Source organism: Uranotaenia lowii, unplaced genomic scaffold (genome assembly GCF_029784155.1).
Source record: "Uranotaenia lowii strain MFRU-FL unplaced genomic scaffold, ASM2978415v1 HiC_scaffold_602, whole genome shotgun sequence".
Classification (NCBI taxonomy): Eukaryota; Metazoa; Arthropoda; class Insecta; order Diptera; family Culicidae; genus Uranotaenia; species Uranotaenia lowii.
Genome location: NW_026598537.1, coordinates 1 through 25,000, shown reverse-complemented (window position 1 = coordinate 25,000; position 25,000 = coordinate 1). Strand labels below are relative to the sequence as shown.

Here is a 25,000-nt window from a genome sequence, read left to right as displayed (position 1 = left end):
TAACACTTGCACACGCTAAGTAAAAGTTACTCGAATAAAGTTAGCTTGTATAAAATATGATCAATGAATGTATTTAAATATAAGATCAATTTTCTCGCATAAATATTCATAATACTGTTGATGTTTTCAGGGCACTGAATTGTTTTTAAAAATCAAGATAAGTATTTTAATTAAATCTTCAAATATATTTTCAAGTCTGATATTTAGGATTCGATTTTCACAAAAACCTGATGTACAATATATCTATATTGCAGCATTTAATAAGAGGAAAACACATAAAGAAGCTGAATTTGATCTTTTATCATTATAATATAACAATATTATAAATTTATCAACTCACATGCATTGGTGAGATAAGAATATAACATATATTTTCTAATCAATGGAAAATGTCTCTTTAGGTAATTTTTTTTTTCTCAAATATGAAAACATTCAGAGCCATGTTTTGAAATTAATGCTTTACTTCACCGTTCTTAAAAAAATGGGTTCTTAAAATCTACATTTTTTTTCGTTTACTTTCTCAAATCATCCGAATTGATATTGTATTTGGCTTTCATTTGATCCAGCTCGTCCTGTTTCTTGTCGACATCCAACCGTTTGAAGGCCTTCGTGGATTGATAGTAGAGAACCACGAGGTATCGATTGCACACGTTGAAGCCCGATAGGTGATCGCATGCGTTCTTGGCATCGAAGATATCTTCATATACAACAAAAGCTGTTCCACGCGTTTCCGGTGTATTCCCGCTACAATAGATATTAACAAAAAAAATCAGAAGCGTTAAGTGTTTATCCAGTAATAATAATCAGAAGCGTTAAGTGTTTATCCAGTAATAATAATAATTACATTCGATGTCAAAAACTAAGAAAAATGTGCGATTTGTGATTGTATAGACAAGATAACAAAAATTTTGTCATCTACATGTTGGTGAAGTAAAAGTTGTATCTTATGGTCGTCTTCGGCATTAAAATATTTGAAAGTAGAACTATCCAATGGATTTCACTCACAAAAAAGTCTTACTAGAATCGGTAGAATGAATGATAATTAATTTCTACTTACACCCTTATCTGTCGGATGGCTCCATATTTGCCGAATATATCGTACATCTCATCCGAGGTAATTTTGTAGGGCAAATTTCTGACGTACAGCACCCGGTTAACTTCTGGTGGAAGGCGCACCTAAAACGACGGTAGAAATTAAATTTTCGTCTTTACTTTTGGAGAACACCTACAGCTACTTACATTGTTCCGTTTTTGCATTGCTAAGGCCATTTTTTAACTTGAGTAATTGAATTTTAGCCAAAAGATTCAAAAATTACGCGAAGAAACGTTTTGTTTTTTTTTTTGGAATGCTGTTGTTTTATAAACAAAATGAACGTCAATTGACTTTTCGAAGGCGTTACACACGCTGAGATGTTTATAATAATTAAAGTTTAATTTTTAACCAGGAAAAATATAGCATTCAAGGTGACCAGAAAGAACTCTAAGATCAAATTTGATTTATTTACCTTTCTTTTAATAATACTAATTTTTAAACACCGGGAACCATAAAATTTTCAAAAACCAAAGCAAATAATATTATCATCTTTTTCACGAAACATTTGTATTAACTCCGTAACGTTACGGTTACGGAATAATTTTTTTTTAAAATAATCTTAAAAGAAAACTCTGATATTCAATCTATAAAAATGATTTCTTTTCTTTTCATTCCAATTACGAATTATTAAGGAATTCTTTTTAACTCGCAACGCGATAAACTTTTCGAGTGTTTATAATGGTTGTTTATGGTCTTTTACGATTGATCGTGTATTTGTTTACTGAATTTTCATACTTCATTTGACGCTATTAAAAATTATCTGTTCCCAAGGAATATTTAAAGAAGGTAGTGTCGAGGCAGCCCTGCTTTAGTATTAGTACATACTGCGACGTCACAATCACGAAAAACCTGTTAATTTACTAGGAAATTAGCCTTTTTCGTAGATAATTTGTAGAATTTGCTGGAAATGTTCCACTTTTAATTCCTGTTATTTTGGAAGGATTCTTGCTCTTCAAGATCGGTACGAAAAAAATTGGATTTTCGAGTAATTTTTGTATGAAATAGACCATCGAAGTTCGAAAAAATTGTGGATTTTCCTTACTCAAATTTGCAAAACTTTAAAATCTGTTCAAAGTTTTCCATGAAAATGATCAAGTCAGTGCAGTTTAAGATCCTTCTTACAAAAAAGTTAACAAAAACAATTTTTTATACTAAACCACAATTATTTATTGGAATTTTAGTAAATTGAGTTAACAATCATCAATTGATGTTAATTGTTCTACACATATGAATTGAATATGGTACACCGATTGGATAAAAATCATGACAATCTGTTCAACACTCAATAACTACCAGCTAGACCTTTTTAAAGTAGATTTTTTCTTCGTTTTTGAACGTTTTAGTTTCAAAATTACATTGCGTTCATTATTAAAATGAGAAAAAAACATAATGCAATCTTCAAAGGACCAGAAAAAATCATAACATAGTGAAATAGAGGCCTTACAATATAATCAAAATGAAATTGGAATTCATTTTCGTTCTAAAACATTTTTTTCTTTGAAATTTCTGCCATTCGCATATAAATTTTCGATACATTCGTTTTTGTGACGTCACAAAAAAAATCCAATATGGCTCTCGACACTACCTTATTTAAATATTCCTTGATCTGTTCCTGAATCTGCGTGACTCGTTTTTCGTCTTAGGAGAAAATTTTGGAAAAAAGCTTTTAATCGCAATAGTTTACATTGAAACAAAGCTGCCAGAGTGAAAGTGATGCTCAGATTTATATTGCAATGATAAAACGCCACTGAAAACAGCGGACCAACATAAAAAAATGTTCCGAAGTAGGAGTTGGTTCGGTGGAGGCTGGAACCGTCCAAAGAATCGCCTCTCGCTGGACCACCTGAAATATCTGTACAGTGTGCTGGAACGTAACACGACTGTTTCCGAGAATAATCGTGGTTTGCTCGTGGAATCTTTACGTTCTATAGCAGAAATTCTTATTTGGGGCGACCAAAATGATTCTTCCGTATTCGAGTAAGTTTTTTTTTTATAATGGCCTTGCCCATCTGTATATGGTATAATTATTTTCTTTCTATCCATTTTTAGCTTTTTCCTCGAGAAAAATATGCTTTCATACTTCCTTCACATAATGCGTCAGAAAAGCGGGGGATCAAGCTTTGTCTGCGTTCAGCTGCTTCAAACTCTTAACATTTTGTTCGAAAACATTCGAAACGAAACTTCCCTTTGTGAGTAGCGCTGATGTTGATCGTCGATTGCGATCGTCGAAAGAAAATGATTCACTGATATTTACCTTTCAGATTATCTGCTGAGTAACAATTTGGTGAACAGCATTATCGTTCATAAGTTCGATTTCTCCGACGAAGATGTGATGGGATACTATATTCTCTTCCTGAAGACGCTGAGTCTCAAACTAAACACCCACACGATACACTTTTTCTACAATGAACATACTAACGATTTTCCACTCTATACCGAGGCGATCAAGTTCTTCAATCATCCGGAATCGATGGTTCGGATTGCGGTTCGCACCATCACGCTGAACGTATACAAGGTACAAAATCCAAACATGCTGCAGTTCATCCGGGACAAAACGGCTGCACCATACTTCAGTAACTTGGTGTGGTTCATCGGAAAACACATTCTAGAGCTTGATGCGTGCGTACGCAACGATATTGAGTAAGTGATGTGGTTCGCGATATTGCCATTGATTGGACAGTCGATTATAATTTTTTTTATATATATTTCAGCCATCAATCCCAGCACCGTTTAGCAAATCTCGTTGCTGAGCATCTAGATCACCTGCACTATTTGAACGATATCCTATGCTTGGATATTCCTGACCTCAATGCTGTTTTGACGGAGCATCTGCTGCATAAATTGCTGGTGCCGTTGTATATATTCTCCCTGACCCCATCACCTCCCATATCCATGGCCGTAGTGACCCGAAATTTGGCCGCTGTTCTAAACAAAGTGGTCGATATCGATATCAAGGAAATGAACAATCCACGCGTATCGAGTGTGGTCGCCCTTTTCTTGCTTTCGTTGGTATTTCTGGTCGTAACACATCGTCCACTGATCAATGCTCTAACTTGGGTTATTCTGAACGCCGATCATACTGTTTTCAAGGAGGGTACGGCTCAAATCCTGAATGCTTATATCGACAACCGCGAGGTCGTTGCCTTGGGATTCGTTCAACCCATGGAAAGTTTGGAGGAAGCGCTGGAAAGCTCTGTTGCTGGTTGCAGTTCGTATGCCTACGATCAAAGTGTAGACGAAGGCCACAGTAGCAGCAGCACTTCAACAAATAATGAGGCCCCTGTTTCAGGTTGGATTAGCATGGAGGATTTTCAGAAAAAAAAAACAGTTACGATATAAACATTTTTCATCAACTTTCAGAATCACCTAGCCCTCCGACTCTTTCAGATGAAATAGAAAAAGTGAACATTACAGACGAGGAAAAGGAAAAACTTATGCTAAGTGCATATCGAACCCCGGAAACGAACAGACCCTTTTTGGATATGGTACTTTCTTCTTTGGATTGCTCCGAGAACGACTATCTAGCCCTCCTAGCCCTCTGCTTACTCTACGCCCTTGCAAATAATAAAGGTAATTTTTGTTATATTCTGTTAACATTTCTTCTTCCTGGTAGTGTCTCTACTCTAGACTAATAATCCATATTGATACGTTGAAAATAATTCCATTCTCGCTTGTCATTCACGCTATCCCACCGCTATGCATTAAAACTGTTCGCTCTAAACCTGAACATGTGCACATTTGTGTGTGGAACTGAAACTTCTGGCAAATCAAAACGGTAGATGGTTGGTTTAATTTCTTCTAACTCGTTCCATATGACTAAACTTGTGGAAACAGTGCGTATCTCGAAACTCAAACTAATCTTTTTGTTGGTCAACTTTACAGGTGTCAATGCCGAATGGCTAGAGATCGTCTTGAATCGGTCGTCCCCGAGTGGGAGTTCCAAGTACAATGTTATCCTTATAGAAAAATTGTTACAAATTGTAACGCTTTCCAGCCAACCTTGTAAGAATTTGTAATATTTGAAGTTTTCTGTTTCTCGTATTTATGTTTAATTTATTTTTCAGCATGTCGCATACGTTTGGTAACAATCGAGCTTACGTTAAAACTTTTGTCACAAATAATCGGCGTTGGAACCAGCAATATCAGTGCTAGCGAACCCTACAGAATGGCTCTGTTTTCCGCCCGAAATCAGAGCATGACTGTGTTGAGGAACTTCTACAAATCAGAGGACATTTTCCTAGACTTGTTTGAAGACGAGTGAGTAAAAAAGGCTTACCATCAATCTAGTATTTTAATCAAATTCATACGTTTTTAAGGTACAACGAAATGGTGAAGACCACTCTGAACGTGGAGTTCCTGTGTAATGACTCGACCATTTTGCTTCCGCCGACTGGAACCCCGCTAACCGGGATCAGTTTTACCCGGCGACTTCCCTGTGGTGAGGTCGAGAAGGCCCGCCGCGCCATCCGGGTGTTCTTTTTGCTGCGGAAAATGTGCCAAAGCATCACCGGCGATAGGGAAAATCTGCTCCCGTTGACCAACCCGAGTACGTGCGTGCAGATTGAGAATGCACTGGATTTGAGTAAGTGTTCTTTTATCTAAATCAAAAATAAAAAATCTTTTGATTTTTCTTTTATCTTTCTCAGATAATAGCGATCTGATCGCTTGCACGGTTGTGATGCGTGATGGCACGAAGCACCGGCGATTTTTGGTGATGGATATTCTACAGCTTATTTTGGTTGAGCCTGACAGCAAACGATTGGGATGGGGTGTGGCAAAATTTGTAGGTTTCCTACAGGACGTTGAGGTCAACGGAGACAAGGAGGACTCGCGTAGTTTGCACCTGACGATCCACCGCGGAGGGGCAACGAATAATCGTACACCAATTCTTTCGGCAAAGTTCATGTTCGATGATCATATCCGCTGTATGGCAGCAAAGCAGAGACTCACCAAAGGACGCAGTAAAGCTCGACAGAAGAAAATGTTTCAAATCGCTCAACTGTTGGAGATCCCGGGGCAGTTGAATGATAGTTCGTTCCCATCGCTGAGTACATCGAGCTCGTCTAGCTCTATGCTAAAGACGGGTAACGCTAGACAACCTCGAGAGCATCGCCCTTTGTTTTCGACGAGCAATCGAGTACCGGGTGTTGCTGCAGCATTGAGACGCGATAGCATGCCGTCGGGAAGTGTTAGTCGCGTTCAAATCAATTCAAGTCGTTCCATCGATGGGTAAGTAATTCAAAATCATTTAAACAAGAAGTTTTTGAAAATTATAATTTAATATCCTTACACCTATCAATTATTTAAAAGAATTGTGCCTTCAATGAAATGAAGTTATTTTTTAGTTTTTTATATTCCTTAATTTTTTGTATTTTTATTCAGTTGTTAATTTAGGTATCTACTAAAGATTTCATATACAAAATAAAAACCTTTAAAAATGATTTCCTTTCGCGTGTTTCGACCACTTGAAAAAAAAATAATACATTTAATAGCTGCACACTTTTTGCAAGGTGTACAAACATAAATTAGCTCTACATTCATTTGTCGTCTGATAGCGCATGAAATTTTTTGAATCAATATTAAGTTTATGAGTACGACATCTAGCGCTGATGTGGTCTAGTGGTAACCCAAGCGTATTGGGTTCGATTCCTGATATCGGCAAGAAAAATTTGTGTTCGAATCCCATAAGTTGCGATGCTTGGGGAGTAAGTAGAGGCCAGTCTCGAACCCACCCTTGTCCTTCCTCCAACTGGTCTGGTATCAGGAGGGGTTGGTTTATTATCTTGAACTGCATTCTGTCCATATCCAGCCGGAATGGATATAATGAAGTGCATGATGGTCTAACCACCGTCTCATGATCGTTTCTTCTTCTTCTTTCTACTGCTGGACTGCCTGCTGTATGGGCTGCAGTCCAATGGGTGTAAGGGCCAGTGGCTAAGACTATATGCCCCATGATCGCTTACTATTCTACGCTGCCTACTCTAAACTTTAAAATTTTCTTCTCCAAACTATCTCTAATTTTCATTTCCAGCGTCAGCTCCCCGAGCTATTTTAACGCCACAAAAAAAATTAAGTTTGTGAGTTAGTCTAGTTACATACAAGTTTAATATGAATTCACCGAAAACTCAACACCACAAAGTCCTCAAAATCCACTGCACAATTTTATTCGAGAGAAGGTCCCATTAGGTGATCAACCTAGATCAAGAATGTTTTTGAATGAAATTACTAATTATTGTTAACAGAAGTCGTACTCATATAAATGCGAGTTGGCATCTATGAATCTATGAACAGAGAATTTAATCTTTTACAACTGGTAGGATTCCACCGGCAGATAGAATTGAAAAATTTAAGGTTATTAACTGTCTTACTAAGTATGAAATTATTTATTCATATTACTGCTACATCATCCTTTCAAAGGGATGCCACTGGTGCCCGCCGCAAGACTTCTTATCCGGTTCGGCGAGATAGCAGCCAACCGATTGCCGTGGCTAAATCCCGTGAAGCATCTCGAAATCGCTCCGGCACTCCAAGATCTCGAGAATCCAGCCCTCGAGTACCGAGACCGCGATCGGAAGAAATTCCATTGGAAGATTTCAGACGATCACAAAACTCGAGTCCGGTATCGCTTTCGCGCAACTCATCCAACGGCCCATCGCGTTCCCATACTCCATCGAGGTTGAGCTTAGAACCTTCATTGGCTACTCCCGGGAGCAGTTCGTCGCATCATCCGATAATCATCAACAATCCTATCATGGTGAAGGACGCATCGGTAACGTCGGCAGTTCCAACGGTTGTAACGATGGGAGCCAATTCAACAACTGTCACTATACCGGTTGAACTTAGTCCCACATCCGAGGAGACTTCGTTTATCGCTGGTGAAGAGCGACAGAAGAAACGAGGCGCCATCGAAACCGTTTAGGTCCTATAACATTAAGTGGTTTAGATCAATTGTTTTTGTTATATCCATTTTAACCGACATCAGGACAAATTTTTAGCGATTGGACACACAGCAGTTGATTTATTTAGTATAGTGGAAAATCTTATTTATGTTCATAAATGTTGGACCATAAAAATCTTGTTGTTTCAACTGTAGTGTGATAAATCACAGTTTCATTGAGATATCAGTTTTGTCGATTTGTTTTTTTTTTTGCCTAAAATTGAATTAGGTAGGTAGTTGCCAAACAGTTCACCCTGGTGTCCTGTTTAAGACAGCTTAACGAACTTCAAAAATTGGTTCAAAAGTCGGTTTGACTGTTCATGATTCTTTTACGTTCTTTTGTCAGCGAACTGTGAGTGTTTTTGTTTCTGTGAATCGCCGAAGAATGAATGAAGAGTCCTTGTCCGAGTTTTTAATAAACAGTGTATTAAAAATTTCCTGCAATTATTCTAGGTAAGTATTTGTTGTTGTCGTTTACAATTTGTTTTACTCACGTTTACTAATTTTTCCTTCATAATTTCCGATACGTAGGTTCTTCAGAAAATTGGTCGGTGCTTCTTTTTGGTTGACACTTGTTGGAAACGTGAAACAATCCAAACATATTTTTAAATTTTGAAGAATCTATTTACGTACATAGGTATGTACAAAAATGCATAACATAATTGAACATAACAGAAGTTTACATTTGCGTAACCGGTTCCAAATCTAAAATATCCAATAAAGTTGAAAGTATCCTGTAAACCACTTTCAGTAGTTGTATCCTAGCAAACATGACCGGCAAGAGATGAGAACGATTTTCCTAAAACATCGGTAAATTAATCTCATGAAATCATACAGTTTGCTTAAATTCAATTTTCACTTACCGTTAAGATCCGTATCCGTCGATAGTACTTGCTTAGAGAAATAACCAAACCACTCGCAAACGCCAGTACTAAATGAGGAGCCATTTTTTCAAGATTATCATCGCCCAGTGCGTGTCTCAACATGCTTGGATAACCACATACGTACACCCAAAACAGTTGCCATTCGTCCTAAAAATAATAAAACAATATTTCAATAATTATCGAGCTCACTCAATGACAACTACCAATAAACGAATTGTAAAAAAAAACAACTATTGGCAAACCAATGTAAAGCGGGGCTAGAAAACGAATTAAATACCTCTTCTTTCAGAAGGCCGAAGTCCACATCTCCTATATCAGGTAATACTGGGTAGTATCCTTTACTTTGTTTTTCCTCAAATGTTCGGAAGAGTACCGACAGTCGAGCGTAATTGTACAATATAAATGAAGCTCCTGGAATTGATACAAAAATATTTAGCTACTTATACCATATTTTGTAAAATTATTTTAAAAAGTCAAACCTTTACTCGATTGATTTTTGTCAGCTTTCCGCATATCGATTGGACTGGAAATTTTAGATTCTAGCAAATCAACGATTGCTGCAGATCGACCAAGACTGGAAATAGTTCGTTTAAATCGCTCATTATCCTTAACCCTGATACCATATTTATGCTGTGCAATCAACTGCATATCATTGGCTCTTTTACTGAAAGATTTTTGAAATGCCATTTTATTGATGAATACACGCTCTAACGCCAACTTACTCAACATATTCTACAGCTTTGGTCCTGTCGCATACCACAGGACCACAAAGCAAATTTATCTGATTATTACCGTTGGAGGAGGAACTCCGACTTATTTTAATGTGCAGATCACTCGTGGTCGCTTCGGACGATTGTATTTTAAATCCATTCAATTTTAGTAAGTTGTTTACAACGGTTTTTACAGACAGAATCCGTAAATCCGTCAAAGATAACAAATCTAGTGTTGAATTTTGAACATCACTTTCAAGCTTAATCGTCTTTTCTAAATTAGAATCAAGGCCTAAGTAACTTTCCGACATTGTTCTTAGAAATGTTGTATACGCGCTGTTGCGTTCGACAAACACGTGTACCCCGGCATCCGTAATTTCTGCATTGGTAATCGAAAGTCCGTTAGAATCGTCAAATTCCGCGATTAATGATGTCGCATCGACTCGTGCGAAATCTTCACATTTGGGATTCACAATTTTGACCACAAAATCACCGAGTTTGTCCAACTGTTTAAAATTATATTTGAACGTGATCTTGTCCGGTTGGAATTTTTCATGGAAAAGCGCCGAAAGCTTATTTTCTAATTTCACTAATAAATCCATCGCAAATCGTGATCACAGCTAAACAATTCTTTATTCTATTGGAATCTTAAGCAGTAGTTTGTAAACTTTTCTGAATTAATGCGGTTCCTGAACTTCCGAGAGAATCAACAAACGCTATGAACGCATTCCAAAACTTCGAATGTATATAGGAGTTCGTTCTCAGAAACGGTTATTTAAACATAGAACAATATACCTAATATCATTCGCACCTTTCTTATAAAAATTATCTTATTATGTTAATATATTAATACTTGGGTGGTTTTAATACTTAAGGCTTGTAGAAGTTGAAATCTGTTTTAAACATAGTTTTTGTTAAATGGTATGTTAAGCCATAAATTAAAACAATAAACAGCGCTTTCATCTTCTACAATGTTTCACTAAAAGAAGAAAATTGTTGGCTCTAATTATATTACATTACGATTTACAATAATCAAAGCAACACGCAGAGAAAACTCGGATTTTGAAACAAAACAAAACTGACTTTGATTCAAAAAATTCATTTTTTCGATTCAATCTCCTGTTTTCTTTGAATCAATGAATTATAGTTTTGTTTCAAATATATAATTTTTGAAAGAAAGAATTTATTTTTTGAATCGAATAATTTTGGACTTTGATTTTAATCAAATTCTTTGATTCAAAAGACATTTGTTCTATTGCATTTTTATTTGGAAACAAAGTAAATTTTCTTTCAACCAAAGAAAAATGTATTCAATGCAAAGGAATAATTTCTTAAAATAAAAACTTCAAACTTAGAAAGTTTTTTGCATTGAGTATGAAGAATTTAAAACGGTTTGGCTGGTCGAGTGAAAATGTGGATCAGAGTTAACTTAGTTAGGAGGATTCAGGATAAAGTATGGTAAGTTTATGTTAATTAAAGAATGAATATTGAAGATTTTATAAGTGCTTGTAATTTTACAGGACCACGGCCGATAGATGGTTTTCCAAGTCCCTGGATGCCTCAACCGAGGTGACACCGCTCCAATCCAGCGATCAGGTCCACGAAAATTTAAACCGGATGATTCGATTGAAGTGAACCAGTGTGTGACCGTGCAGTGTTTCATTTATTTGTGAATAAAAATAAATTTTAAATTTGAAATCCTTTCTTTTTATTATTTGAAATTCCTAATAGGAATTTCAAAACAACAGAAAATAATGCTTCCTATTGGAATAAATAGAAAATGGTTCAATGAATAAATGCTTTTAAATCTAAACTAAATTACCTTGTGGCAAAAGAAAGCAACTTTGAATCAAAAGAAACTGTTTTTTGTTTCAAAGTATCAATACTTTGAATCAAAGATTTTTCAAAAGAAAAATTCTTTGAAACAAACGAAAATGCATTTGAAACAAAGAAATTTTTATTTATCCCAAATTCAAAGGAAATTTTCCTTTGTTTTCGCTGCACTTTCCTTCGAAATAAAAAATCTTTTCGCTGCGTGAAGCATTCATGTTAAAACCATGTTTTTCCACTTGAACAGCCTCTAAATAATCTCCCATGCTACATGGTCAACCGTGAAGTTGTAAGAACAATAATATCCATTGATCTCACTGTTAAACGGTTATGTTCAGAACACCAGAACTCATCGGCAGCTGATTTGGTTTCAAACTATCTCTTGGAAGTGTATGCCAACGCGAAAATCTTGGCAACTGACGGGTCGAAAGATATACACGGCACAGGTTATGCTGTGGTAAATAGTTTTGGAGCGCCTGCAGAAGGGATCAAACTCGACAGTAAAGCATCAGTTTATATGGCAGAGCTTCTAGCAATCAGGCATGCTGCGAAAATGATCGTAAGCCTTCCTGTTGCTCAGTATATTATTCTAACCGATAGTTTGAGTTGTCTCACGAGCCTTCAAAAAATCAACATCAATCAAAAATATCCCGTTGCTTGGTACGATATAAAAGCTTCCATTCTTGAAGGACAAAGAATGGGGCACGAGATCCATCTGATATGGGTTCCGTCTCACAGAGGTATTCCAATGAACGAGTTGGCAGATCAAGAGGCGAAAAGTGCGTGCATCAATGGTGGTACAGCAGATTATATTTTAACATCATTCGACATCCAGTTTCCGATTCGGCGTACAACAGTGCACAAATGGCAAGCAAAGTGGAATGCAGGAACTAAAGGACGTTTCTGTCACAGCATCATCTCTAACGTTTCGCTCCAACCATGGTTTAGTAGCTTGGATCTCAACCGCAGACAAATTGTAATCCTTTCCAAATTAATATCAAATCATTCACGGCTCCCTGCTCATCTGACTAGAAATGGTATCCTATTGGACGCGACGTGCAGTTGTGGCGAATCCATCGCAGATCCTGATCACATTATCTTCGCATGCAGCAGATTTGAAAATCTTCGTAGACCTATTTGGCGAATTTTAATGAAAAAAGGAATTCCACCCGATATTCATTTGATACTAAAAAAGAAAGACATTGAATTATATAAAACGATAGCTAATTTTGTAATTGAATGTAAAATAGACATGTAAGTAGAAGAGTAATTAACACTTGGCCGGTTATGTTATAGAGGTAAAGCCAATAAAAAAATTAAAAAAAAAAAAAAAAAAAAAATGTATTCAATGCAAAGGAATAATTTCTTAAAATAAAAACTTCAAACTTAGAAAGTTTTTTGCATTGAGTATGAAGAATTTAAAACGGTTTGGCTGGTCGAGTGAAAATGTGGATCAGAGTTAACTTAGTTAGGAGGATTCAGGATAAAGTATGGTAAGTTTATGTTAATTAAAGAATGAATATTGAAGATTTTATAAGTGCTTGTAATTTTACAGGACCACGGCCGATAGATGGTTTTCCAAGTCCCTGGATGCCTCAACCGAGGTGACACCGCTCCAATCCAGCGATCAGGTCCACGAAAATTTAAACCGGATGATTCGATTGAAGTGAACCAGTGTGTGACCGTGCAGTGTTTCATTTATTTGTGAATAAAAATAAATTTTAAATTTGAAATCCTTTCTTTTTATTATTTGAAATTCCTAATAGGAATTTCAAAACAACAGAAAATAATGCTTCCTATTGGAATAAATAGAAAATGGTTCAATGAATAAATGCTTTTAAATCTAAACTAAATTACCTTGTGGCAAAAGAAAGCAACTTTGAATCAAAAGAAACTGTTTTTTGTTTCAAAGTATCAATACTTTGAATCAAAGATTTTTCAAAAGAAAAATTCTTTGAAACAAACGAAAATGCATTTGAAACAAAGAAATTTTTATTTATCCCAAATTCAAAGGAAATTTTCCTTTGTTTTCGCTGCACTTTCCTTCGAAATAAAAAATCTTTTCGCTGCGTGAAGCATTCATGTTAAAACCATGTTTGGATTCGAATGGTTTAAAAAAGCTTCAATCAAATTTTCACTGACTAAATACTTTTCTGCAAGCGGAAAAACAAACCGTTTGTCCCGAACAAAATTTGTTATCAACCATAAACATTTCACTCAGCACCAATCTGCAAGCACGCAAAGCATAGAACAAACCGAAACGTATAGGATAAGTGAACAGAAAGAGTTTTGCTGGGCATGAGCGCAAAATAAATTCTCTAAAAAAATATGCGATATTGTTCGCCCATTGATATACACATTTGTGGAAGCTCTGATTCTTGCTCGTAACAACGGATCGAAGCAGTAGTATTGCCAATAAATCAAATTAAGTGTCAGAAAAGGCAACTGCGAAGGCGATTTGCTTTATCAAAATTTGCACGAATACAACAATGCAAAAAAAGTTCGGCCTTCGACAGTGATTCCTCGTTTTCGTGACGTGAGAGTTGGTTGAACATTGAAATCACCATCCCAACACATCTCTTATCTTCCTGCGGAGAAAAGGTAGTAAATCACCATCAACGTGCTTGGCTTGCATCTTTACGAATGAGCTTCAGTAATATTACTCAAACACAGACGGTTTTAACATCGATAGGAACCACGATGAAGTCCTACAACGAATCAATCCAGGATTCAGCTCAACCGGATATAACTTCCGTTGGTACCAAACAGCAACACTACCCGGACAATTCGGAGAGTCTAAATTTTTTGTTCATCCCATTGGCTGTCCTTATTACGATAATGTTGCTGTCTGTCATGGTAAGAGACCTACATTTTACCTCTTGAAAGCAACGTTCCGAATACATTGTAATGTTTTATGGCTTCTCTCGTACGTAGGTGTATCTGATGTCAAGACGAAAGCACAAAATTTTCTTGAAACATCCATACGTGCCCAGTTTTTCGTTCGAATCGTCAGACTTGGAAGATGATAACGACGAGTTGGAGACTGAACACTTGCTCAAGGGTAAGCTGCGTTTGGATGACCCTTACATCAAAGGTATCAATAGCACCAGAAGTTATACGGAAGATCGTAACGAACTTTATGCCTAATTTGTTCACCGTGACTGATCGAGACTGACTAGGGCATTCCAAGAAGCTATAATTCCTAATCAATTCGGCCATTCCATTCATCATCCGCATGCATCATTGAACTACGTTACTTATTATTTATACAAACCTACTAACAGGTAAGAAAGAATACACCAAAATATATTCTAATCATGTTATGTGATATTTTCTCGCGTTTATTGTTACGAATATTACCTATTGTATCTATGAGTAAGAAAAGGCATTAATTACTGAAAGCTACACTTTGGCTTAACATTGATTTAAGTACGCTAATAAACAATTAGTTCTTTACGGAAAACAGATTTTATTGTATGGATTCATCCGAACTTAACATTCTGCTAGTCAGGTCGTAGAAACCGAAAAATATGGCACCTCCAAGCGTTATCCACAACACTCGAGGAACGAAACCAGCAAACAAACTAGAATAAAAAAAATGTTCTTAACGAATTTGAAGACTAAAGACAGCAAAAGGCTATCCCTTTCAATTAGTTTTAATTACCCTCGAAAACCACGCTCCCTGTAAACTCCTCTTAAAACCTGGACCACTCCTTTCCTCGTGACTTCACTCCGGTCATCGGCAAGCATTATTCGGGTCTTTGCAACGTCCAACGGGGTAGTCAGCCCGGCAGCTATACCTCCGGCAACTGCACCACATATTGCTACCGAAAACGGTGTCAGTGTCGTTCCGGTAAGATTGGTCCAGTTTTGTTTGAAGTATTCCCAAAGCGGAAACTGTATAAATGAGAAGGGTACTTCACGCATGATCGTGCTACCGAAGCCTCGATAAAGGCCCCTCCGAATTCCTTCGGCTTTTATGGCATTGTACAAAATCTCCACCGAAGACGCATTATATTTGAGCGATAGTGCTTGTCGACGCTGCTTTGCAATTTCTACCGGTACGCGTATGAGACACGCTACTATTTCTGCACTTGCTGCCGACAGCATGTGCACATACGGCTGATGAGATTTATCCGTCACAAGTTGACCTAAATGTGATTTGAGACCATCGTAGGTGCAGAAGAAAAGCGCAGCAGTAGGAGCACTCCCAGCAGCTGCAGGTGCTAAGCCTTTGTAGATACCTCTAAATCCACCGGATCGAAGAAAACCTCGCTCACTTTGGAGGCGTGTTTTGATTGTGTCGATGGGAAAAAGTACGATATCGACCACTAAGCCAGCTACTCCACCGGACTGTAACAGTAGAAATTAATTAACAAATTTGCAATATTACTTCCTGTTGATCGATTACTATCAATGATGACCAGTATCGAAAATTTGCGGAGGTTGATATGGATTCACTTTCAAGAGCCATTTTGGGAATCTACATCAAAATTGTTACATGACGAAAGAGCAGTCTTCTGCCTCCAGATGCGCTGATAACAGTTTTTAACATAAATTTAACAGCAATATTTGTTCTTATTGAGATTTCGCTAGGCGATATGAACGTGCTCCCAGGGTTTGTTTCATCTGTTTCACACTCTATATACCATTTATCAATTTGTGCAACTGAGTTAATTCAAAATTGAATAAGGCATTTCCCCACTTGTCAGACGAACAGCTGATTTCTCATGTTTACATTTTCTCGGCATATTGTGGTAGGGTAAACATAACAACAACATTACGTATGTTCAATGACCAGATAGTAACGAAATAAAATTGGCAATGCAATTGTTGTGGTTTTGCAAGCGCACTTTGGTAAGGAGAATATGAATTCTTTATTTCTCGCGTGAGCTTTCATTACGTCGTATAAAACTAAATGTAAACAAACAGTTTTATCACGAAAAAATACAAAAAATGACATAAACTAGTCGAAAATTCTTTCCATTCAGAAAATTTTTAGCCTGGACAACATATTCTATATGTAAAAAACAAGTTTTTAAGTTGTTTTGATAACTTTTTCCGCAGTTTTCTGTGAATTCTTAAGATGTTTCATACGGCGTAATGAAAGCTCATGCGAGATTTAATGATTTGTAAATTCATAACAAGTTGAGACATGAAGGTATGTTGATGCTTTTAATTAAAGAAGTTTTTAAAAGAAATCATTGAACAGTGCTTATCATCACGCAGAGAAAACTAGGCTTTTGAACCAAAACAAAAATGATTTTGTTTCAAAACATTCATTTTTTTGAATCTAACTCCTGTTTTATTTGAACCAAAAACTTTTGTTTTTGATTCAAAAAAATATTTTTTGAAACAAAGAATCAATTCTTTGAACTAAATATTTTTGGATTTTGAATTTAAGCAAATACTTTGATTCTAAATAAATGTTAATTGAGCTTATTTCTTTTAAAACAAAGTCAACTTTTTTTGAACCAAAGGAAAATGTTTTTAACTTGAAGAAATGATTCCTTTAGATAAAAACTTCAGCCTTTGATTCAAAAGATATTTTGATTTGCCTTGCAAGAAGAATACAAAACCGAAAAATCGAATCAAGTTCGGCCGGTCGTGTGAAAATGTAGGTCAGAGTTAGCTATATTAAAAGGATTCAGGATGAAGTATGGTAAGTATGTTAATTAAAGAGTGAATATCGAAGATTTTCTATAAGTGATTGCGTTTTTACAGAACCAGAGCCGAAGGATGGTTTCCCTGGATGCCTCAACCGAGATGAAAGCTGCGCACGATGACACCGCTCCAAATCCAGCGGTCAGGTCGACAAAAATTTGGACCGGATCGATTTTAGTGAACTAGTTTGTGGCCAAGTGTTTCATCTGTTGTAAATAAAAATTAATTTAACATATAAATTTCTTTCTTTTTATTTTTTGAAATTCCTAATGGGAATTTCAAAACAACAGGAAATATGTCCTCCAATTGGAATAAATGGAAAATGGTTCAATGAACCAATCTTTTTAAATCTAAATCTAAATTACATTGTGGCGAACGAAAACAACTTTGTATCAAATGAAACTGTTTTTTGTTTCAAAGTATTAAGATTTTGATTCAAAGATTTTTCAAAAGAAAAATTCTTTGAAACAAAGGAAAATGCTTTTGAACCAAAAGAATTTTTATTTGTCCCAAAACCAAAGGAAAAAATCCTTTGTTTTTGCGGCACTTTCCTTTGAAATAAAAAACCTTTTCGCTGCGTGATCAAAGATCAAAATGGCGACCAGTTGGTGTTTACATTTTTCAAAACAAAAACAAAACGCTACCCTACCACAATCTGTCTCAGGAAATACTCTATTAAGTAAGCTATGTTCGTAATTGAAACACTGCTTTCAGTAGAATTACACTTCCTGTGTGACGTAACGTAACCGCAATGGAGTTCATCTTTCAATTTTTTTTCAACCGGTTATTCTTCAACAATAAGGATTCCATAAAAGCGAAGAGCATAAATAAAATTATTTAATAATATTTTTATAGAACGGCGGTGGTTACCTTTCTCGTTGAGTTAAAAATAACTATTTCCTGATTAATTTTCATTCAACATGCTTTTTTTTTGTTTATATTTTCAACCTTTCATTAATACTTTCGGATAAGAGTGCAGGATTAGTCATGAGTCATAACAGCACAGAAAAACAAGTTTAGAAAGTGAATTTCTCGATATTAGGAAAGACAATCGTTTTAAGAACTGTGATTTTTGCTCTACAGCCTTAATAACATCGGATAAGAGGTATGTGAATGGTTCCACCCTTTTTAAACTGACCACAATTTAATAATATTCTTTCTTTTACGACAGATCGTCAACAAATACCACGATGGCCGGAATGCCAGATCAACAGTTTCTGTGGAACATTTTCCAAAAGGTCGACAAGGATCGGAGTGGCTTCATCTCGGCCGATGAACTGCAACAAGCTCTATCGAACGGCACGTGGAATCCATTCAACCCGGAAACGGTTCGTCTGATGATAGGCATGTTCGATCGTCAAGGACGAGGAATGGTTAGTTTCCAGGACTTCGGAGCACTCTGGAAGTACGTTTGCGATTGGCAAAACTGCTTCCGTTCTTTCGACACGGACAATTCTGGAAACATCGATAAGAATGAGTTGAAAGCGGCACTTACTGCATTCGGCTACCGTTTATCGGATGGATTGTACGACACACTGATCCGTAAATTTGACCGATACGGCAATGGTACAATACTTTTCGATGATTTTATCCAATGTTGCGTCATTCTGTACACCCTAACGGCGTCCTTCCGGCAGTACGATACGGACCAAGATGGTGTGATAACTATTCAATACGAACAATTTCTAAATATGGTCTTTAGCTTAAAAATTTAAAACTTTACATTTTAGTTAGGAAGGAGATTCTACTAATAAATCGATTTAATGCATGCCAATTTGTAAAAATGAACGGGAATCAAAATCGAGAAGTTAGACATCAACATTACTTCTATATTTGTAAGTTTAGTTATCAAATGGTTGATGAGAACAAATTTCCCAGAAAAAAATACCTCTGAATCATCATATGTTAAATATTCATTCAAATATGTACATCACTCTGAGTGATCTTAGTCTTATTGAAAAACTACAAATAGAAAATGTGTTGCCAAGGTTTTTATCTACATTTTATTGTTGCTTGAAATAAAGTTTTTCTCAACTTAGATGTTGGCTCTTTAAATCCGAATTGTTGACTCATTGCTTAGAATACCTTACCTCGTATTTCGTATTACCCATTATTGTTGATGATGCAGTATGATCTTAATTTTTCCATTTCAACAAAGCATTCAACATTTCTGGAAAATATTAAATTACCCATTTCCTTTCTTATATGTATTATCATATGCAGACTTTTGTTTTTTTTTGTATGTATGAGTTTAAAATACCTTATCACGTTTGTAATATTGAAAGAGGATTTCTTTTGAGCTACATTGAGGAAAGAATTCTTAAACTATCGTTTCAATATAAATGCTTATCCGAGTGGTATATATTTTGAAAATATATCTCTGTTTATAATTTATTATATAGTTAGATATAAATGTGAATATTGTTGAATTTATATAATGCTATGGAAACAAAGAAACAAAATTCAAAGGTCCCAGACATCTTAATATTTCGTTTACAAATATCGATATCTGCTATGAAAAATAAATGAAGAAAATCTGGATCAGTTTAATTTACTGAAAGACTAAGATGTGTTTTATCTTTTATACACATCGACAAATTGTAATGAAAATATTAAATGCTCTAACAGAAATAACAGTTCAATTATGTCTTATATAGGAATGAAATAACAGCTTAAATAGACAGCAGTAATTTCTCATAGGAAGAAAAATAAAGTTCTAAACTTTTAAAGTTCCTCGAATCTGGGTCGGGTCTTCAAAAGGACATAGACCACGATGCACAAGAAAATGACTCCACAGGTGGGAAGAACGATTGTTTTCAGTTGTTCTTGGATTTTGGCATTCTCCAACCGGCGTTCTTGCTTCTGCTTCCTCGTTTCTTTGGCCTGTCCTCCACGTAGTTTCCGCATCTCGTGACCTGAAAGCCGAACGATTAAGATTAGGCACACATTCTGATCAGTCTCTTTGGCATCGAGAAAGTGCCACGCTGTATAACTAATTGGGACATGGCTTCACGCTATTTAAGACTTAAAACATGAATTATTGAAAGGAAGTTTGTTTCATATTTACCTTAACTGTGCCGGTTTGAATATATTATATTCGATATATGACGTGGATTTTTCTTATGAAATGGTCTTAGGAACAAGATAAAATTGAGCCTGTGTATGCTTATTGTTGTTATGATATTTTTTTATGGAACTTTTGTCGAGCCGAGTGCCGACGCGTCGGCGAACACATTACACATTAAAATATAATCATTCAAAAATAAAGTATTTTACACATTTCTTACCAGTGAATAGATTTCAATCAAGTTTTTATATATACGATCCGTTTTAAAAATATGAATTAACCCTTTAAAGTGCTTGATTTATAATTTCTTGGTATGGATATTATTTATCAACAGGTTAAAATTCCAAAATTGAATTGCTAATTTTGTGTGAGGCAAATAGAAATTCGCTGCATCATTTTTCTACTTTTCGACAAAAAACGAGCAGTTTCGAAAAGAATTGTAATCGTTTAAGATAAAAATTTATGCCGGAACCAAACAAAATCGACAAAACTATCGTTTTATGCATAAGGCATTCTCAGTTTGATGAAATTTGCAAACCCGTTCAATTAAAAACTTTCCTAAAGATCCTGTTTTTATGATGATCATTTTCAAGGAAAAAAAATTAGTACCTATTCGGTACTAAGGGCATCTGTATTCGTGGTCTATTCTTGGGTCTAATTTATACAAGAATTGAACCAAGAAATTAGATCCGATCCGATGGTCGGTGATTTAACAGACTATAATGTGACGTAAAACATTGCAGTGAGAACATTTTTCTCTCATTTTTTTCTGTTTTCCAGCCCTGCACACTCTTTTTTTAAACTCAAAATTACACACAAAATTTTCGAGGCCGGAAATTAGCAAAATTTTGCTCAAATTTGACCAGCTAGAAACTTAGCAATCATTTTAGCAAATTTTTCGAGCTGAAATTTTAGCAAACGAGAGAAAAAATTAGCCGCCGCAATTTTTGCTCACTTTTTTTAGCAAAAACCGGTAGAAAAGATCTTATTGGATTTGAAATTCAATATTTTTTATTTTTTCGTTGGAAATTCGGGAGAAATATCTGTTTATAAAATAGAAAACCAAATGTTATTTTCACTTTTTTATTTGACAAATTATTTTTCAAATTTCACTACACTTTCTGCACTTGAGAAACAAAGCCCCGCCGAGCAGAAAACAGATGAGGCCAGATCGGCTTACTTCTTAAGTCGGTCATCCTGATGGCAGCAGCAACCTGTAGAAAAAAAAAACCAATGAATTTTTCAAATTCAAATCCGGACTTTCCATTGGCGAAATCGGTTCTTACCTGTCTGCTCCCGGTGTCAATCTTCATCCAATTGTCCATCACATGCAGCGATGTCGACCTGGTTTCCATTCCGTCGTTGTCAGCCCAGTCTTTGCAGGTTCCGCCAGCATCTAATTTGTTCAAAAGCACTGATTCGCGTCGAACTATTTTTTTCTCGAAGCCGGCGGCTGCTGTCTAAATGAAGCGGCTAGGTAGGCTGATTTTTTACTAGAACCAAGCAAAATAATTATTTGGCTATCGCGTTAGTAAAACAACTCTTTTTGCTAATCGAAAGTAACACAGTATTTTTGCTAAGTGGAGCCTCGAAAGTTTTGTGTGTAGGTATAACCGAGGGTCAAAACATTAACGGCATGTTCGTAAATTGATTTTTTCTATCGAAGTCATTTTTTGATCGATGCTTGCGTTCGTAAATTATAAACAAACGTTTATGCAAAAGCATTGGAAAGTTGTTTGACATTTATCAAAAAAAAATCGATCAACTGATGCATCACCAAAAAAAATCAATTCTAGAGTTAGTTTCGATTACGTCGTATGAGCCAATATAAACAAAATTGAGTTAATTGATTGCAAACGATTTATTAATTATGCTATGTGTTTGAAAACTTCAACAGTGAATTAAAACATATCTTAACTGATTGCTACGGATACAAGGAGGCTCGAGAGGAACACAACATAAAAGGAACTGTTTTTGAAATTTAAAAAAACGAAGAATCCAGCGGAAAATCTCTTCTAGACTTTTTGAAAAAATGTAATATTTACGAAACTCTGTAAAGTCCATAACATTAAGATACGAATGCCATACAGATGGTAAAGTGACTCAAATAAAATTATACTAATAATAATTCATCAGCGAATTTCTCGAAACACATCAGGTGGCTCATACGACCTAATCAAAACAATCTCTAGAATTTACACACGCGCCGTAAAAAGTAAATAAGTACCAACCCCCTGGCAACTTGACGTTTCCCATACAAATCGCGTGTGCCAGTTTTTTCTGGTTCTCTGGTTCTGTCAACTTGAAAATCGAGCTTCTTAACATGTCGGAAGGACCCATATTGAAATATGTTTTCTGTAACTGATCCAATAACTAAAAAAAGTTTTGAATTTGGAACTTTTTGCTATGTTTTATGTGAAGTTAATCTGTTTTCCAAAGTTTAGTCCAAGAAAACGAGCAGAGCGTTAATTTGTGTGTCCTACATATCTTATATATAAAAATGGAGGTGTTTTCTTTGTAACAACATCACGTATGAATGGTCACTCGGAATGAAGTGAAATTTGGTATCCGAGGGTTTTTAGGGTCAGAGATGGTTTGTATAATAGTTTCAAGAATCTCACTTTTTATGAAAGGGGGGACCCCATACAAAATTATTTCTTCCCATCTTATATATAAAAATGGAGGCGTTTTCTTTGTAACAACATCACGTATGAATGGTCGGTCGGAATAAAGTGAAATTTGGTATCAGAGGGTTTTTTGGGTCAGAGATTGTTTGTATAATAGTTTCAAGAATCTCACTTTTTATGGAAGGTGGTCCCAATACAAATTCAACTTTATTTGTTACGATTTCCATAAGAATCGATTCGCGAGCACGATCGAAATCCAACCTTTATTACGATTACATAAGAAGGTAAAACGAAGTTTACCGGGTCAGCTAGTAGGGTATAAAAGTTCTGGACTGCTTAAAATAATTTACTGATATCCGGCAGTTTTTGGGACAAGTTTACCTTCCACCGAAACTGTTTAAGACACTCAAGCACAATAAATGTAAAATACAACATTACCGCATCAAACATTAAGTGATTGCCATAAGCTGCGATGCATATGAAAATTTTAAAATGAAAAATCAATCACATTATAGCAGAACGTTTCCCATTTTATAGAAAAACTGTCCTACATAATATATAAATTGGTAGAATTTTGAATAAGATTAACAATTTCGGTTAAAACTTTTGTCGCGAGTTCGAGCCCAAGAGTAAACATCGAACACAGTTGTACCGGATAGTTTTTCAATAACGATCCGCCAACTGTAACGTTGATAAAGTCGCGAATGCCATAAAGATGGTAAAACGACTATAATCGAAACAAAAAAAAAAAAGTTAAAACTTTTGTTTATTCATTCGAAAGTTATGAATTTGCCTGATTCGCACTACATTTAATAGTGTGCCCTTTCCATATGTATGACTCGAAAAGTATGTAAACAAGCGGCACACATGCGACATCTGCGATTTTGAAACAGACACACGAAACTCGACCGAACTGTCAAGTTGCCAGGGGGTTGATAAGTACACACAAAACTTTCGAGGCCGGAAATTAGCAAAATTTTGCTCAAATTTGACCAGCTAAAATCTTAGCAATCAATTTAGCAATTTTTTCGAACTAAAATTTTAGCAAACGAGCGAAAAATTTAGCCGCCGCTATTTTTGCTCACTTTTTTAGCAAAAACCGGAGAAAAAGATCGCCCGGACCTGAAATTTTAAAATTTATGGTTTTTCTGTGGTGATTTAGGGGGAATGTTTGATTCTTAAATACAATACTTAAATTTCATTCACTTTTAATTTATTTTTCACATTTTTCTTAAAAATTTTGACACTTTGTAGAACAGAAGTTCCGATCCTGGGGACGCACCTTCCGGCGAGCGGATTGCAATGCCATTCTTACCAACGAATGCACTAAGTTGTGTGTCGGATGGAGCTCGTTGAATTTTTAGTCTCGGCCCTTTCCATTTCCAGACTGTTGAGGATTTCTTTTTGAAGTTGTAACCTGGTAGAAAAATAATAAACAATTAAAAAGTTGGAAAATCTTTATAATTTATAATTGATCCTACCTGTACGCTTCCGGCGTCGATTAGGCTAGTATATCGTAGTTGACTTAGCCACCTTTAGGAGCACCAGAATCAAACTTTCGGAACCGCGCTCAATCGTGTCAGTTTGTTTTTTTCCTCCCAACACGCGGCGGCTGCTGTCTGTGCACAAAGCGGCTAAAATACTTTCGTTTAACTAAAATCGAGCAAGATTGTGGTAGTTTACAAATTTGAAGAATGATCGAAGCAATCGGGGAATCTCGAGAGCGGAGAGTTAGTTGGTCAGTCAAATGAACCGGTCGGAAATTAATAAAACGAAGTTCTTCAAATCTATCTGAAAGGAGTGTTTTACTTAATTTATCCGGATACCACCAATTACAACATTGGCGACGAGGCGAACCCTGTGCAAGGATTGTTACAGGAATTGATTTACTGAGTAAGTAATAGATATGAGGCAATGGTGAAATGTGCGTTGCCATTGACTTAGAGTAAGGTTAGAAAATATTGAAATCTCAAAGGAGATATTTAAAAGCCTCAAAGGAGAGCTCAGGAAAAAAGTCCCGAAAGGAGACCTAAGCCTCAAAGGAGAGCTCAAAAAAAAAAGTCCCAGAAGGAGACATAAGCCTCAAAAGAGAGCTGGAAATAGTCCCAAAGGAGACCAAAGCCTCAAAAGAGAGCTTGAAATAGTCTCGAACGAGACCTAAGCCTCAAAGGAGAGCTCAGATAAGGCT

General features: G+C 36.0%; 7 protein-coding genes and 1 long non-coding RNA gene across 12 annotated transcripts; 3 read left to right on the top strand and 5 right to left on the bottom strand.

Moving 5' to 3' along the window:
* Positions 1-439: 439 nt before the first annotated feature.
* Positions 440-1,372, bottom strand: LOC129760424 (splicing factor 3B subunit 6). The gene is made up of 3 exons (XM_055758075.1): positions 1,240-1,372; positions 1,058-1,176; positions 440-744 (listed from the first exon to the last, which is right to left on the bottom strand). Exons 1-3 carry the CDS (start codon positions 1,267-1,269, stop codon positions 513-515), a joined length of 381 nt encoding a protein of 126 aa, XP_055614050.1. The 5' UTR covers positions 1,270-1,372; the 3' UTR covers positions 440-512.
* Positions 1,373-2,676: 1,304 nt separating this feature from the next.
* On the top strand, positions 2,677-8,166 carry LOC129760417 (protein CLEC16A homolog). Its single transcript, XM_055758066.1, has 10 exons — positions 2,677-3,070; positions 3,143-3,282; positions 3,355-3,733; positions 3,805-4,382; positions 4,454-4,663; positions 4,976-5,095; positions 5,158-5,350; positions 5,410-5,675; positions 5,740-6,322; positions 7,511-8,166. The coding sequence occupies exons 1-10, from the start codon at positions 2,868-2,870 to the stop codon at positions 8,010-8,012; spliced, it is 3,174 nt and encodes a 1,057-aa protein (XP_055614041.1). The 5' UTR covers positions 2,677-2,867; the 3' UTR covers positions 8,013-8,166.
* On the bottom strand, positions 5,416-14,683 carry LOC129760418 (DALR anticodon-binding domain-containing protein 3). 3 transcript variants are annotated; one of them, XR_008740344.1, is made up of 6 exons: positions 14,331-14,683; positions 9,394-9,488; positions 9,192-9,325; positions 8,894-9,061; positions 8,525-8,829; positions 5,416-8,468 (listed from the first exon to the last, which is right to left on the bottom strand). XR_008740344.1 is itself a non-coding variant. In XM_055758067.1 (5 exons), exons 1-5 carry the CDS (start codon positions 10,224-10,226, stop codon positions 8,710-8,712), a joined length of 1,197 nt encoding a protein of 398 aa, XP_055614042.1. In that variant the 5' UTR covers positions 10,227-10,346; the 3' UTR covers positions 5,416-8,709. The 3 variants fall into 3 exon arrangements, 1 of the variants encoding a protein (XP_055614042.1); XR_008740343.1 differs by lacking the exon at positions 14,331-14,683 and adding an exon at positions 9,637-10,346 and having other exon boundaries at positions 9,394-9,578; XM_055758067.1 differs by lacking the exon at positions 14,331-14,683 and adding an exon at positions 9,637-10,346 and having other exon boundaries at positions 5,416-8,829; positions 9,394-9,578.
* LOC129760421 (uncharacterized) lies at positions 13,691-14,938 on the top strand. Of its 3 annotated transcripts, none has more exons than XM_055758071.1 (3): positions 13,691-14,055; positions 14,147-14,310; positions 14,389-14,938. In XM_055758071.1, the coding sequence occupies exons 2-3, from the start codon at positions 14,155-14,157 to the stop codon at positions 14,599-14,601; spliced, it is 369 nt and encodes a 122-aa protein (XP_055614046.1). In that variant the 5' UTR covers positions 13,691-14,055; positions 14,147-14,154; the 3' UTR covers positions 14,602-14,938. The 3 variants fall into 3 exon arrangements, with proteins under 3 accessions (XP_055614046.1, XP_055614045.1, XP_055614044.1); XM_055758070.1 differs by having other exon boundaries at positions 14,128-14,310; XM_055758069.1 differs by having other exon boundaries at positions 13,694-14,310; positions 14,389-14,937.
* On the bottom strand, positions 14,770-16,122 carry LOC129760419 (S-adenosylmethionine mitochondrial carrier protein homolog). The gene is made up of 3 exons (XM_055758068.1): positions 15,866-16,122; positions 15,119-15,807; positions 14,770-15,038 (listed from the first exon to the last, which is right to left on the bottom strand). Exons 1-3 carry the CDS (start codon positions 15,926-15,928, stop codon positions 14,924-14,926), a joined length of 867 nt encoding a protein of 288 aa, XP_055614043.1. The 5' UTR covers positions 15,929-16,122; the 3' UTR covers positions 14,770-14,923.
* A 1,942-nt stretch (positions 16,123-18,064) lies between these two features.
* LOC129760422 (programmed cell death protein 6) lies at positions 18,065-19,156 on the top strand. The gene is made up of 2 exons (XM_055758072.1): positions 18,065-18,223; positions 18,290-19,156. The coding sequence occupies exon 2, from the start codon at positions 18,309-18,311 to the stop codon at positions 18,831-18,833; it is 525 nt and encodes a 174-aa protein (XP_055614047.1). The 5' UTR covers positions 18,065-18,223; positions 18,290-18,308; the 3' UTR covers positions 18,834-19,156.
* A 293-nt stretch (positions 19,157-19,449) lies between these two features.
* LOC129760423 (single-pass membrane and coiled-coil domain-containing protein 4 homolog) lies at positions 19,450-20,345 on the bottom strand. The gene is made up of 2 exons (XM_055758074.1): positions 20,186-20,345; positions 19,450-20,033 (listed from the first exon to the last, which is right to left on the bottom strand). Exon 2 carries the CDS (start codon positions 20,023-20,025, stop codon positions 19,843-19,845), a length of 183 nt encoding a protein of 60 aa, XP_055614049.1. The 5' UTR covers positions 20,026-20,033; positions 20,186-20,345; the 3' UTR covers positions 19,450-19,842.
* Positions 20,346-21,254: 909 nt separating this feature from the next.
* On the bottom strand, positions 21,255-21,911 carry LOC129760416 (uncharacterized). Its single transcript, XR_008740342.1, has 2 exons — positions 21,472-21,911; positions 21,255-21,399 (listed from the first exon to the last, which is right to left on the bottom strand). It is a non-coding gene; the product is annotated as an uncharacterized LOC129760416 (long non-coding RNA).
* Between the last annotated feature and the right edge of the window lie 3,089 nt (positions 21,912-25,000).

Bases quoted from the DNA above. Each gene is read 5' to 3' on its own strand.
- LOC129760419 (XM_055758068.1), bottom strand. From the start codon at position 15,928: ATGGCTCTTGAAAGTGAATCCATATCAACCTCCGCAAATTTTCGATAC. The intron at 15,808-15,865 runs GTAATCGATCAA...CTACTGTTACAG, and splicing joins GATACTGGTCATCATTGATA to TCCGGTGGAGTAGCTGGCTT. The intron at 15,039-15,118 runs GTAATTAAAACT...TTTTTATTCTAG, and splicing joins AGGGAGCGTGGTTTTCGAGG to TTTGTTTGCTGGTTTCGTTC.
- LOC129760421 (XM_055758069.1), top strand. From the start codon at position 14,098: ATGAGCTTCAGTAATATTACTCAAACACAGACGGTTTTAACATCGATA. The intron at 14,311-14,388 runs GTAAGAGACCTA...TCTCGTACGTAG, and splicing joins TAATGTTGCTGTCTGTCATG to GTGTATCTGATGTCAAGACG.
- LOC129760417 (XM_055758066.1), top strand. From the start codon at position 2,868: ATGTTCCGAAGTAGGAGTTGGTTCGGTGGAGGCTGGAACCGTCCAAAG. The intron at 3,071-3,142 runs GTAAGTTTTTTT...ATCCATTTTTAG, and splicing joins AATGATTCTTCCGTATTCGA to CTTTTTCCTCGAGAAAAATA. The intron at 3,734-3,804 runs GTAAGTGATGTG...TATATATTTCAG, and splicing joins TGCGTACGCAACGATATTGA to CCATCAATCCCAGCACCGTT.
- LOC129760424 (XM_055758075.1), bottom strand. From the start codon at position 1,269: ATGGCCTTAGCAATGCAAAAACGGAACAAT. The intron at 1,177-1,239 runs GTAAGTAGCTGT...CCGTCGTTTTAG, and splicing joins CAATGCAAAAACGGAACAAT to GTGCGCCTTCCACCAGAAGT. The intron at 745-1,057 runs GTAAGTAGAAAT...TATCTATTGTAG, and splicing joins GCCATCCGACAGATAAGGGT to CGGGAATACACCGGAAACGC.
- LOC129760422 (XM_055758072.1), top strand. From the start codon at position 18,309: ATGGCCGGAATGCCAGATCAACAGTTTCTGTGGAACATTTTCCAAAAG.
- LOC129760418 (XM_055758067.1), bottom strand. From the start codon at position 10,226: ATGGATTTATTAGTGAAATTAGAAAATAAGCTTTCGGCGCTTTTCCAT. The intron at 9,579-9,636 runs GTAAGTTGGCGT...AAAATCTTTCAG, and splicing joins AAAGCTGTAGAATATGTTGA to TAAAAGAGCCAATGATATGC. The intron at 9,062-9,191 runs GTATTTAATTCG...TATTATTTTTAG, and splicing joins TCGGCCTTCTGAAAGAAGAG to GACGAATGGCAACTGTTTTG.
- LOC129760423 (XM_055758074.1), bottom strand. From the start codon at position 20,025: ATGCGGAAACTACGTGGAGGACAGGCCAAAGAAACGAGGAAGCAGAAG.